The 13,609-nt window shown below is 55.0% G+C and overlaps 2 protein-coding genes across 15 annotated transcripts in view; one reads left to right on the forward strand and one right to left on the reverse strand.

Annotated features, from left to right (window-relative positions):
• The window catches only part of CHDH (choline dehydrogenase), a 92,179-nt gene extending 88,667 nt beyond the window's left edge, over positions 1-3,512 (forward strand). For all 3 annotated transcript variants that reach the window (XM_059879501.1, XM_005222729.5, NM_001205564.1), the window contains 3 exons: positions 284-426; positions 883-985; positions 1,710-3,512. In XM_059879501.1, the coding sequence (XP_059735484.1) occupies positions 284-426; positions 883-985; positions 1,710-2,128 (665 nt within the window). In that variant the 3' untranslated portion in view covers positions 2,129-3,512. The remainder of the gene's footprint in view (positions 1-283; positions 427-882; positions 986-1,709) is intronic.
• CACNA1D (calcium voltage-gated channel subunit alpha1 D) overlaps positions 1-13,609 on the reverse strand; it is a 370,601-nt gene that overhangs the window by 16,835 nt on the left and 340,157 nt on the right. For 11 of the 12 annotated variants that reach the window (XM_010817680.3, XM_059879485.1, XM_059879486.1 and 8 more), the window contains 5 exons: positions 12,663-12,832; positions 9,677-9,798; positions 8,582-8,902; positions 1,410-8,063; positions 234-512 (listed from right to left, as the gene is read on the reverse strand). In XM_010817680.3, coding sequence (XP_010815982.1) covers positions 7,770-8,063; positions 8,582-8,902; positions 9,677-9,798; positions 12,663-12,832 — 907 coding nt within the window. In that variant the 3' untranslated portion in view covers positions 234-512; positions 1,410-7,769. Of the gene's footprint in view, positions 1-233; positions 513-1,409; positions 8,064-8,581; positions 8,903-9,676; positions 9,799-12,662; positions 12,833-13,609 lie in introns of those variants that run through there. The other variant, NM_001193025.1, reaches the window with a different exon arrangement.

Raw genomic sequence — 13,609 nt, forward strand, 5'->3', positions numbered from 1 at the left:
GGGCTGGGGTAGGTTTGGGACGCCCGTGTGACCTCAAGTCCCACAGTCGCGTTGGCAGTGGTGGAGTGGGAGGGGGGCAAAGCTGAAGCCTCTTGGCATGGAGCTGATACTGAAAGCCATGGTGGTGGGTGGGCCCACCTGGGGACAGAGGAAAGTTGAGGACGTGGGTCCAGTACTGGAACACAGGCCTGGAAGAGGAGGAGGAACTACCCACAGAGAGGAGTCGGACCCACCTGCCATGCCAGGACTGCTCTCTGCCTCATCATCATCTTCTGATCCTCAGGGTATGGAGCCACGGCCCATCTGGAAACGGGGGGCTTCATCCGGAGCCAGCCTGGGGTCCCCCATCCGGACATCCAGTTCCACTTCCTGCCGTCCCAGGTGATCGACCATGGGCGGGTCCCCCCGCAGCAGGAGGCTTACCAGGTGGGCAGGCGGTCTCCCCATCACAGCAAGACCTTCGGGGTAGGGGGGCCCTGAAGTCTGTGTCCTGCCCTCCAGCTGTTCAGTGTCTGAGGGGAGAGAAGCGGGGTGGGGAGTCAGAGGTAGAGTGAGACAGGTTGCACCCAGCCTGGGCCACCAGCTCTGGGTGCTGAGTACTAGAAATGGACAGAGAGGCCAGCTCTGCCCAGGGAATGCCAACCCTGAATATTTCGAACAATCAGGTATAAAGCCAGGAAGCAAGAGCCATCGACTGAGGTGGCTTGGTGCCTTGATTTGGGGAGGGGGGCAGGGGAGAGGTTACGATGCACAGTAGATGCCAAAATGCATCTGCTCTCAGTTGACTCTGGATGTCCAGTCCCGCCCCACAGGAAACCAGGGCATCTCTAAATGACTACGCTGGGGGTGACCGGGGTCATTGCTTCCTCTGGGCTCTTCCAGGTGCATGTGGGGACCATGCGGGGCACGAGCGTGGGCTGGCTCAAACTGAGAAGTGCCAACCCCCACGACCACCCTGTGATCCAGCCCAACTACCTGTCAACAGGTAATGCCCCAGTCACTTTTGCTTTGCCCAGACCTGAGCTTGTTGGGTCACTGAAAGATTGAGTGCCTCTGTGGGGTTCATATTTGCCCTGGAACCTTAGCCCTGGAGCCCACGTTTTGAGCCACAGTCACATTCTGTCCCCCATCCACCCCTCATCCTGGGCTGTAAACCTGCGCGTGCTGCACTGCAGTGCCCTGAGTCCCCACCAGTGGCCCCAGGATGGCACTCAACACAGATTTGCAGCTTTCAGAACAGCCTACCAAGAGATACACAGAGCTCTGGCTGTGTATAGACAGCTCACAGAGCATTTTTCCTACTGTTCCTGGGAGCATCTTCTAAAAGCAAATTATATTTCTGGACCTCTCTGTCTACGCACAGCCAAAATGCCGCCCCCACCAGGCAGGTTTGGCCCAAGGATACTCACAGGGCAGGGCGTGCAGGCTTATCTCCATTTTGCAGATGAGAAAATTCAAATCCCTGATTTAAATGAAGGTCCTCTGGGCCAGGCTGTGTCCGTCTAGGATGCTGTCTGGGCTTCGTGGGACTCTGCTAGGTTATGCTGTCACTGCTGCTGGGTAGGGGACAGGCAGCCTGGGGGCTCGGACCTCCACGTCCTTGAACTGTGTCCCCTTGGGCAGCTTCTTGAGTCTCTCCAAGTGGAGAATCTTCCAGCAGGGCCAGCATGGTAAGAGGAAATGTCTCACCAGTTTCTTCTCGTCAACAGAAACTGACATTAAAGACTTCCGTCTCTGTGTGAGGCTGACCCGAGAGATTTTTGCACAGAAAGCCCTGGCACCATTCCGAGGAAAGGAGCTCCAGCCGGGAAGCCACATCCAGTCAGATGCGGAGATAGACGCCTTCGTGCGGGCGAAGGCAGACAGCGCCTACCACCCCTCGTGCACTTGCAAGATGGGCCAGCCCTCTGACCCCACGGCAGTGGTGGATCCACAGACCAGGGTGCTCGGCGTGGAAAACCTCAGGGTGGTCGATGCCTCCATCATGCCCAGTGTGGTCAGTGGCAACCTGAACGCCCCCACCATCATGATCGCAGAGAAGGCAGCCGACATCATCCAGGGGCGGCCGGCGCTCTGGGACGAGGATGTCCCGGTCTACAAGCCCAGGACCCTGGCCACCCAGCGCTGAGGTCGGCCCTGCCCACGAAGGCCCAGCACAGCCCTTGCTCCACATGGACTTTCCTGAACCTGTCTAGAATGTTATCATCCAGTGGCCGAGACTTGGATAATCTCCTAAGAAAGGGGACCAGTACTGGTTAGTGAACTGGCTTCTTTCTTACCAGCATGTCCTCTCAGGCCTTCTGGGGCCCCTTCTCCCTGCCTCTGGGCAGGATAGCAAAGGGGAGGGGAGGCTGGTGCAGAACGGGCAACTCCTGGCAGGTCCTTGTCACGCGCTCCACAGCGCTCTTCAGTCCAGGGTCCTGCCGCCTTCCAGGGTCTGGGTCGGTGGGTCCTTCCCAGGCTCTGTCTGGAGGCAAGCCAGTCCAGGAACAGGGAGCTTGCACAGAGCCCAGGGCATTCTCCCCATCCGGCTGAAAACTGCACCGGAGGCCTGGAGTGAGGGAGCGTGGAGCTCAGCTGGGATGTGTGACGAGCCTCCAACATGCCTGGGCAGAGGGAAAGCTGCCTGCTGAAAGAAACAGGCTTCTTTCTCTGCTGCTTCCTGACTTCACCCCCAGAGGGAGACAGGAACTGGTGTTCAGCTGGGTCCCTCCAAGGGGCCTTGTAGCCCACCTCTATGATGCTTTTGTTCTTACTAACACCATCAGCCTGAGGCCGGAATTCTGGACCTTGCTTCAGGACTCAGGAGTCTGCAGGGCCTCTTTACTACCATGGGTTTTAGGATTTAGCATTTTTAAAGATCTTCCTGTTGCCAGGAAACCTAGAAACCCAGAGCAGACCTGTACCCCAGCCTGCTCTGCGCAAAGCCCGGGGAGATGGGGACTCAGCAGTGGCCACGGCTGGCTAATTCTCATTCTCCAGATGTCCCCAGCAACAGACCAGGCGGGAGCCAGGCTGACGGACAAAGCAGTCAAGTAGAGCTATGATCCTCGTCCTGAAAAAAAACGCAATTGATTTAAAGACAAATGAATTGGCGAAGATTTGAGCTTGGGGGAAAAACAAAGTAACATTTAAAACAGATCTCTGATCTTTAAACTTATTCTAATTCAATAAGGCAACCCCATAACTTACTTTTTAACTGAGATCCATTATCCAGACTGTCGTTACAAGGTAAAGAACATGTGGATGCGTTTTGGATTGATTTTTCTGACTGTATCCAGAAGCCCCTGTCTGGCAAGAAGGAAAGGAACTCCCGTTTGGAAACCTGCCCCACTGGACCCAGAATCAGAGGGAAGGAAGATGGAACATTCCAGGCTTTAACCCAGATCAGAGGGGGTTGAAGTGCCTTGGAGGCCCCACGGTTGAGAAAGATTTCTAGAAAGGTAGAAAGAAGAAAGCCATCATACCGGCCTGCCTTTAAAAATGTTTGAGTAAAATCTTATTTGATCTTACCTGTGTCTTTATTTTCTGTTCCAGCAGAGGGTCAAGAGAGAAAATTCTGTGTCTGTCAACAGACGTCTGTCTCCTAGAGAGGCCCCCACCAGCCCACAGGACTCCTCTGGGTCTGGAGCTGCTGGCAGGGGTGAAGGGCTGCAGGAGGGGGGTCCTGACCCCCCACTCTGAGGGCCACAGAGTGACACCTCCCAGCTGGTGACTGAACTTACCTCCTCGGGGGGGCATGGCAGGAGACGTGGCCATTCAGACCTGCATTCTCTGGTGCCTTCAGCCTCTGACACAGCAGCTGATAGGCTGGTGTGTGTGTGTAGGTGAGCAAAACTGCGTGTGTCGGGGGGGGGGGGCCCGTACTGTGGGGCACTGAGGCCCCTCTCCCGCTCATGGCGTACCATCACACAATACTGCCGCACACACAGGTGCGTTTCACAGGAGAAAAGCGTGAGTGTCATACAGCCGACACCCAACAGGAAACTGCTATTGGGGTCCAGACCTCAGATAGAATATTCTCTCTGAGGCAGCTGCCCCCTCGAGCCCTAAGTGCTGGCTGGCCGGGCAGAGTGGAGCAGTGGCCCGTGTCCTAACCACCAGCTGTCTGAAGGGTCCAGCGCCACGAAGGAACCATCGCCTGCAGAAAGAAAGGGGGCTGTTGGCTGAGGAGGCCAGAGAGGGGAGGGAAGTGCCGACCGCAATCGGGGAGGGTGAGCCAGTCAGGCAGGCCCGAAGGGCATGGAGGGCACTCAGCCTCTAAAGGAACTGCGAAGACACCTGCTAAGCCCCTTAGCAGAAAGCCTGCAGTGCCCCCCGAACAGGAGAACGTACATTTCCCAGAACGGTTGACAAAGCCTAACGGAAGCGGTGTGCGTGCCTATGGGCAGGCTCTGCGGAACACGGACCCCACTGAAGAAGCCCATGTGTGAACCTCTCCATCAGCACAGGATTCCTCCTGGTGGAGTAAGAGCCAGAAACCCAGCTAGAGCAGCGGCCCGCCTGCAGGTGACCAGAAAAGGGTGGGTCCCAGAGGTGGGACTCTGGCACCTAGAAACACAGCCCTTGTGCAGGCTGCAGGAGTCTTTTCCATAAATTCAAATAGAGTCTCCTTAGTCAAACCATGTTCCTCCACCCAAAGGGCATGTCATAGTTCCGCTGAACAACTTATCAGATCAAATACCTAGGCACCCTTCTCTTAGAAACCAGAAAAAACACACACACACCTTTCTCTGCTGGCCCTGTCTTGAGATCCAGGCAGCCTCCCGTGGCCTCTCCTGCCTCCACCCCCACGGGGCACCCTCACAGCCATGCTCACTCCAGTTCTCTGCTTGGAAGCAAGGGCCTCAGGCCTGCCTCTCTTTCTTGCATACTCTCTTGGATCCCCAGTAGAGAAGGAATATTATTTTGGAGAAATAAAAGCTTTTTCCACAAATGAAGGCGTAGCTGGAGTCTTGTTTCTGAGTCAGGAGAGGCTAATAAAGGAGCTTGGAACTCTGTGTGAAACTAACAGCTTTCAGAACAAACTGACCACCATCGTAACAATAAAAACCTTTGCAGGAAAGCAGGCAATGGGCAAAGACACTTAGGGCTGTGAAGCATAAACAGCACAAAATAAACTGCTCTGGTTTCTCTCACAAGCGTGGCATCAGACATAAAGCAGTCCGTCAGACATGTTAAACCCATTCTGTGCACCAAGAAGCTTCTAGGGCCTTCACAAGCTGCCCATCCCAGCCACCAGTTGATTCTGAAATATTTCAGAGTCAGGCTGGAAGGTGCTGTGTGGCCCAGCTGTCTGGATGGAAATCACAGAGGCTGCAGTTAACGAGGTTCGTGCTTGTCGTTTCCGTTTTGGGACGTTATGGACAACACATAATGAAGGAGACTTCATGTACTATTCCTGGGGACAGCCCCAAGATGACTACTTTTTTAGGGGATGGGAGGGGAATTAAAAAGGAGAGACATTTAAAGTTTCCTGGAAGAAAAGAAACCATGTTCTGCAACTTCAAATTTTTCTTAACAGAAAAATTTAATGTCAGACGAGCAGTTGAACCAGGTGTAATGCAGACAGATATTAGGAGTGGTGCAGTCTGTAAAAATGGCACGTTGAGTGCTGACTAGCAAAGATCACCGACTATGCCAGGAAACTCGGTCCTGGCAGGACAGTTTTGGACTAACAGTGGGAAGCCACACGCTAAGACCGACACTCAGTGGAGAGATGGAGTCCAAAATGACGGTGACCGTGGGTTAGCCCTTTAGGAGAATGGTGCTGTCTGCAACTGGAATTAAGTTACCACGGGCACCAAAGGAGCCACGAGAATAAGAGAGAATCTACATCATCACAGCAGTGCCCTCACAGAGTACCTGTTCCTCCGGAGGCTGTCACTGGCAAGCACCAGCTCTGTGCATGGAGAGCTCCCAAATACAATAAAATTCTTACACAGCCTTATTCTGAAGATCATTTTGCATTTTAATAAAAAAGAATTTATGTCAGGAAATAGTCATTTACAAACCTTGAAGTTTTTGCCTGGATCTGGAGTAAGAATGTCTTTAAGAAGAGGTTTGTAAGGTCTTCATAACAAAGTGTTATTTACAAAAAGAAAAAAAACTAACATTAACAGGTCATGTATTCTTTAAAAATTTTGAACCAAAAACTGCTACTCGTCTTTTTGACCGCAGGGAATCCCTGCCACGGTAACTCAACAAAGTTGGTGTAATTCTGTGAACAGAAAAGGAAGCCTTGATGGGTCTGATGATCCCAAAGTGGGTTTTCATTGAGAAGTAGAATTGGAGTGCGAGTGCATTCTAGTGAAAACTTCAGCCCTCATTCAGTTGCATATAAAAGCCCTCCAAGAGGACACACAGCACAGCACTGTTCTGTAAAAAGGCAGCAATGCGATTTGTACAGACCCCGCCATCTAGTCCTGTAAGAGCCTCCTCTGCCTCCTCGGTCCCCCAGCCTCCAGCACTCTTCTGTTTCCTCAGACGCGCAGCCTTACCAGTCCCAGGGGGACAGCAGCAGAGAGACTCATTCACCACTGCCATTATTTCTGCACCAGAAATGCCAGAATGTCCTGTGGGGCAGCTGAGGAAACCAGGACTGTGAATGAACGCCACAGGGTCCGAGTAACCAGCTCGACCTCCTCTGCAGTGAACTCATCGGAGGGGTTATTAAAGGAGAACAAAAGACAGTTGCAACCCATGGTGGATCAAAAGTTACAATATCAAATCACAGAACCCCTGCCCAAAGAAAAGACTGCAAATAGTCCTCTGGAATCTCTTGTGTAAAGATAGATTTATAGTGACTCAAAATATTTTAGAAAAATCTCTGTAGTGTCAAGTTCTTCTGAACTAAAGATTGTACCCCCAAAAGACTTTTCACTGAATAAATGAGAATTGGCTCTGTTTCTTCTATTATACTTCTGTATAGCCCAAGTAAAAATACTAATAGTTTCTAGATTTCAGTGGGGTACTACAGTTATTAGGACCCATGGATATTGCTGCATTTCAAATACGGTACAATAATTACAAAATATAGACCATCTCTTTACAAATACAAATTATAGTATATTACAAGTCATGTACAGTAAATCTATAATTTTTAAACAAACTAGCGTATCTAAGTTTACCTGGTTGCGAGTGCAGTATTATTCCAGTTTACAGTTGCCCTTAGCCTGACAGAAATCCGACTGTCGGAGCGACGCTCTCCTGCCTGTAAACTGGCATCACGTCACAGAAAACCCTGCTTACAGGGTCCTGCTTCCCCTCCCAGGATGACGGCTGGTAGGCTGGTCCTGACGTACACACTGTATTTCAGAACAGCTGAACAGGAATCAGGAAGCAGTGTGTTTTTGGGGTGGGGAAGGGTTTAAAAATGGATATGCTGGGCCCAGTGAACGTCTGATATGCTAGACCGATGGCTGAGGTAATGACACAGGTGTGGTGATCGTCATCACCTTTAAACCTTTCCCACCCCATGCCTGCGGGCTGCAGGCGAACGCTCCAGACAAGCCAGCAGGGCTGTCTGACCCTCCTCGCTGGTCCTCTCCAGGAGGGCTGGACCCGCCCTCGCCCACACAGCTGGGGCACGGCTGTCCCCTGCCAGGTTTATGGCTTCCTTGAGGCATGACATCACTTGTTACAAAATTCTAACTGCGAACAGGGACTCCGCGCTAGTGCCTAAATTTTCCTAACTACGAGGCACTTTTCCCCTGGCCCTCGGGCGCCCCACCTTGAGGCCAGAGCCTGTCAGCGGCCCCCTGCAGGGGCTACAGGGTGGTGATGCAAATCATCTCGTCTGCCAGGTCCTCCTCGTCCCTCCCGGGGTCCGGCTCCTCGTCGCTGTAGCCAGGCCCAAAGTCCTGGAGCTCGTAGTCTTGCCGGTGGGAAACGGGGCCCACGTCTCCATTGGCCCGCGGATGCACGTTCCCGTTCAGCAGGTTGCTGGCCGCACTCTCCATCTCGTCGATGGTTAAGTCACAGGCATCGGCGATTTCGTGTTTTGTCGCCGACACGAACTTTGGGTCCCTCGCGTACCGTCCTAAGCCTTCGGATATCAGAACCTGTATAGAGAAGAGGGTCAGTGGCATAGATGCAGAATGACAGAAAGACCACCTCATGCACTGACTGCATGATATGCTTTTGGGACCCAGCCAGTCCCATCCGCAAGACCGCATCCAGGGTAACTAAGCCTGGAGGTAAACGGGAATCTAAAGGAGCTCAAACACTGCACGTGGCCCAACAAGACTGAAACCCACAGCGGACAAATGTCGCAGAATAAACAAGTCATATTTGTGGGACTAACATACACAATCCTAGGTGCGGCCAGCAGGGGTGCTGTTTCTACGGTTTAGTAGCTAAGTCATGTCCGAGTCTTGCGACCCCATGGACTGCAGCGTGCCAGTCCCTGGTGGCTGGCGTGATGTTTTTATACTTGTGCTTTAAGTTCCATCCTTGCTGCCAAGACGTGGGCGGTTGTCCAGGTTCAGAAGAGGCATCCTGGCTCCGGAGCCCCCCCGCCCTCAGGACCACCTCCCCGGTGCCACCGTCCCTCCCGGGCAGACTTAGCGGCCACACTCACTGCCTCCACCAGGCTGTCCGCGCTCCTCTGCTTGTCGCTGTTCTTGTTGTGGAAGCTGCTGGGGACGGTCAGGCTGGCTGGTGTGAACGTCCGATAGGAGACGCTGGGCTCGTCCGTGTACCACGAGCTGCGGTGCAGGGACGGGAGGCTGCCGTTGACCTGGTCTGGGGCCTCTGGCCGCTCAACCTGGATCAGCGGGGTATAGCACGGCGTCCAGTCCCGATACGACGGCGTGGCCGGGGGCGTGGCCCACGACCGGGTGGAGTGGCTCGGCGAGTACTTCTGGGCTTTACTGGAATCTAGGCCGGCGACTGCCATGATCTGAGGAGACAGAGGAAGCGGGGTGAGGTCCTCAGGGGTCCTGGCCTCGGGTGCCCTCAGAACAGGCCAGGCTCAAGGCCCTGGTTTATAGGGGCTTCATAAGGATACAGCGCTCTGAGTAATTCAGTGAACTGGCTATAAAAACTTGGCTGCCTAACAGACTGTGTTTGCTTTTGCCCCCAATCTATATCTCCTGATCCCCAGGTGGGAATCAGTTGCTCGTGAAATTGCTTAGAAGCATGAAGACGACACAAGTCGTGGAGTACAAACATGCCACCTGGATGACTCTGGGTTTGAATAGGGAAGTGCCTTTAGGGCAAGCTGACGGCGCCCAGCGCTCAGAGAAATGGGTTGGTTCTCTCAGGCAACTCGTCTGCAGCCGGCACTCTGCTCAGAAGCACCGCCGGGTACAAGCCTGCTTCTTCCACCTACAGCGGTCCACGGCAGGCCTGCCCTGCATCCTCCTCTGCAAGGGGCACAGGGGACAGTGAGGCCAGGTCTGTGGCCAAGTCAGAAGCCGGGACCATCCAAGGGACGCACACACAAGCCTACGGGGACCTCCATGCCTACTTAGTGTGTGGTATGTGATGCCTGGGGCCTTCCCAGGGTTTGTCCTCCATCCACGACAGAGTAGGACACAGCAATTAATGTAAAAATGGTGAAAAGGGACAAGGTTGGCAGAAAGACCTGAAGAGAAACTCTGAAGCGGCAGCTCGTGTTTACGTGCTCAGGACACTGGGGTTGCGCCCCTGGAGCTGCCCGGGGGCCGCTCACCTGCTGCTGCATCAGGTGCAGAGGCAGGGCCGTGCGGGGCGGGAAGGCGGGCGACGGCGGGACCTCCTCCTGGCTGCTCTGCCGGCGCAGGCACTCGAAGTTGAAGGAAGACCTGCGGGGGGCTGAGACGTGAAGCACACGTGTGACTGTGGAACCAGCTGTCAGGCCCTGGGCTCTGGGCGTCCAGCAGCGGGGGCCCAGGAGGAAGCAAGCCAGGCACCCAGAGAAGAGCACTCAGCATGGTGGCGGGGGTGGGGGGTTGTCTCAGAACTTCAGGAAGAGAAAGCAGCCCGACTGAGGGGTGTTTCCAAAAAGAGACTTAATGTCTCGGCCCCGAAACATCTGTTCTCTCAGGAGGAGCCAGAGAGCCATGCTCTGACTCGAGGCCCCTGGCCCTGCATGCGGTAGGGACACAGCGTCTCAGGTCAAGTACATGACCGCACTGGAGAACCCACAGATGCCTGCCGACTGCCTGTTCTCTTCCTGAGCATCCCTGGGGCCGGAGTGTCCTGTGGCTGCTCCCAGGCTGTGGTCACCCTTCTGTCTGCTACCTGCCCGAACAGCTCAACCAGATTAACAGGCAGATCCCCTTGTGGGGCAAAGACCCAGCTTCCCAAGCCAGGAAGACAGAAGACACAGGAAAGGACACCTTGAACTGTAAAGAATGTGGCTAGTTGTCCTTAACAGACCACAAACAGGCTTCCCAGGTGGCGCAGTGGTAAAGAATCTGCCTGCCGATGCAGGAGACAGGAGACACGGGTTCGATCCCTGGGTCAGGAAGATCCCCTGGAGAAGGAAACGTGAACCCACTCCAGTATTCTTGCCTGGGAAATCCCATGGACAGAGGAGCCTGGTGGGCTATAGTCCATTGGGTCGCACAGAGTCAGACATGCCTGAGCACCTATGCATGTCCTGTTAACAGCCACTCCAAACAGAGGCTTCTAGACAGGCTGAGCAATGACAAGGTGATCCAGGCTCGAGGCCCCCCAGGGTGCCAGGCCCAGGCGATCAGTCTAAATTCTGGGCCCTGTGCACAGGCCAGAGGGCTCCCCGGGACACCTCTCCTTACCGGTGGCCTGCAAGGCAGCATTGAGTCACCTTGACATTCCTTTCTTGAACTCTGCTTTCTCAGCTCACAGGGCATTTATCCTACCCTAGCACAACTCCACACACCCCTGACTCTTACACTGGCAAACTGCAGGGACCAGCCTGGGGAGCCCCTGCGGGCATCCTGAGAGGCACGTGAAGCAGCAGAGCCCTCTTGGTGGAGGTTCAGCTCCAAAAGCTCATGAAAACCAGAGATAGCCCATGCCAGCCACTGCTCAACTGGGCGGGAGGCCCTACAGACAACCAACCTGTCTTGCAGGCCCACTGTACACCAGGCAGCCTGCTGGGCCTCCTGGTCTACCTGCTTCTGGGGAACATGGACACCTGCCATCTGCTCCAGATGGCCTTCCTCCCACATGCTGCCCGGGGCCAAACTCAAGTGTTCTAAGAGAAGGACAGGCTTCCCAGGTTAGCACCACCTCTAGCTTCCTCCTGGGTCAGGAGGAAGAAAGGAAAACTACCACCGCCACCATTCAGAAAGCACCTTTCAGTTTTGAAAAGGGATCCACCTACGCCTGTCATCTTATTTGCTCTGCACAACCAGCTCTAATGCAGACAGTGACCTCTCTGGAGCTGAGCACATAGGAGTTCCATTGGTCACCCTGCCAGAGATCTGAATACATGGGCAGGAGAGCAAATACAATGCATTTCACCTATTCACAATTATAAATAAAGAGGGCAGCCAGCCGCCCACTCAGGGTCCTTGACTCACAGAGGCAGCACCTGTGAACAGTGGAGACGATCATGACCACCCAACGGAGAAAAGGCAGTGACAGGAGGGCAGCGGCACTCACGGGGCCCGGGGCTCAGCCCACCTGCACAGGCGCCATCCAGGACTGACAGCCCAGCACTGCTCTGTTCAGCAGCTTGTGTTTGGGGCTGTGAAATTCAATATTAACCATGGATATGGGTCTGACTGCACTTGCCCGCAGGACGCTGACAGCTGGGGAGAGACGGGCCTGGGCACCACCCAGCTGAACTTGTTACTATGCATGTAGATGGCAGACTCAGAGCCAATGTGTCTCATTTATTTCTGGTGACTGATTAGAGTCCTACCCCAAAACACACCTCATTCCTCAGCAAAGCCAGAAGTGGATATCCCTTAACCATCAACAAAATGTCCGCGTGTCCAAAATCAAGCTGCCAGCCAGGAGATGGCAGGAGTCGCTGCTTCATCTCTTTCCCCAGCCCATGGTCCTCGGGGTAACCCAGCTCTCTTGGCAGTACTGGTGATGCCATGTGTACCCGAAAAGCAGCCGGCCCCTGCCCCGTCTCCGCAGGATGTGATTCTCCGGCCGTGGGATGGGAGTGCCTACCCTAGTGGCCACCACCAAGGCCCCAGCAGGGGCACTGGCAGACCAAGGCAAAGGTGGGGGAGAGGGGGGCAGTGAGGTGAGACAGGAGGAGGCATGGGCACCACAAACCCTCAGGCACTCCTCAGAGCCCTGGGCCTTGGTAAGAGGCTTGGGCTCAAGTCCACTCAGCAGGTGGGCCCATCCTCCACCCTCAGAGAGCCCGTGACCCCATCTGGGGAGTTAGCCTGTCGAAGCCATGTGCAGGACTTGCCCACCCATCAGGGCAGACCCCAAGCTCAAAGGCAATGATGATGTGCCTAGAAAGCCCCTCCTCAAGTGCTACAAACTGTGCGACCATGGAGCCTACACTGCCTCCCCTGTTCTCAGCGTCGGAGCGCTTCTAGCCCTACCACGTGGCGCGTGGATGAGGAAGAAAAGAAAACCAACAGCCTCTCCACCCAGGGGGCTGGTGTTGAGGACTGAAGGCCCTTGACCATGTCTGGCCCACCCCCCCAGGCTGGGGCAGGCGGACAGACACACTACCCTCTGCGAGCCTGGATCCCAAACAAAAAATCTGGCCTCACATGTAGGGGTGGGAGGTAGTAGGCGTCGCCTCGGAGACCTCCGGGAATCGTAGCCAACGGGCGAGTCGTCGTCCTCTGAGAAGCTTTGGGGGTGATGGTAGCCTCGAGGCCACTCAAAGTCCAAGCTGCTGCCCAGGTACCAGTTATAGTAGCCGCAGCCGTAGCTTTGCCTGGTGGCCGAGAAGGCCAGGAGAGAGAGCAGGGGCACATGAGAGCCCAGTTAACAAGACCACATCCACAGTCTGCTCCCACCTCCTTGGCACAGCAGGACTAGCTAAGAACGCAGCCCTCGGCTCCACAGAAGATTCTAGAAGGAAGACAAGGGCTGCTACAAACACTTCGGAGGGCAGGACTGTGAGGAGCAAGGCGCGTGCTTTCCCTCCCTGGGCGGCCTCAGTCCCGGCTCAGATGTGGACTGTGGGTGCCTTGCAGGCTGGGCTAGCCCCACTTTCTCCCGGAAAACCCTCTCCCGAGGGGCTACCCGTGGCTAGGAGGTGGCGGCAGGATGGCGCCTGGGACAAGAAAATGCATGAAACACAGTCCCCACTCTCAGGGAGCAGAGCCAATACCCCATGCACGCAGAATTCTAATGCAGGCTGGAGAAGGTTCGTGCTGGAAGACAGGGCTTGGGGTGGGCCATGAGCTCTAGGGGTGGGGGTCCTTTCAGTTCCAGTCGAGGGAGGGAGGAGCAGGCCCTTGCAGGGGGTGGGGTCAGGCCAGCAGAGGTGGGGAAGAGGATCCAAGGCATGGTGCTCTGAGCCACGGCCCTGAAGAAGGAAACTGAGAATGCGGTTGGCTCAGAATCAGTGGTTCCCGAAGTCAGGCAACCCGAGGCCCACGGGAGGACAGGGTGGAGAGTGGAGGGAGGGGGGTTCTGGCTGTGGCCGGCCTGGAGCGTGAGGCTGGCATCTAACACCATCCCAGAGGTCAGAAGGGGCCTCACTGCA

Source organism: Bos taurus, chromosome 22 (genome assembly GCF_002263795.3).
Source record: "Bos taurus isolate L1 Dominette 01449 registration number 42190680 breed Hereford chromosome 22, ARS-UCD2.0, whole genome shotgun sequence".
NCBI classification, from domain to species: domain Eukaryota; kingdom Metazoa; phylum Chordata; class Mammalia; order Artiodactyla; family Bovidae; genus Bos; species Bos taurus.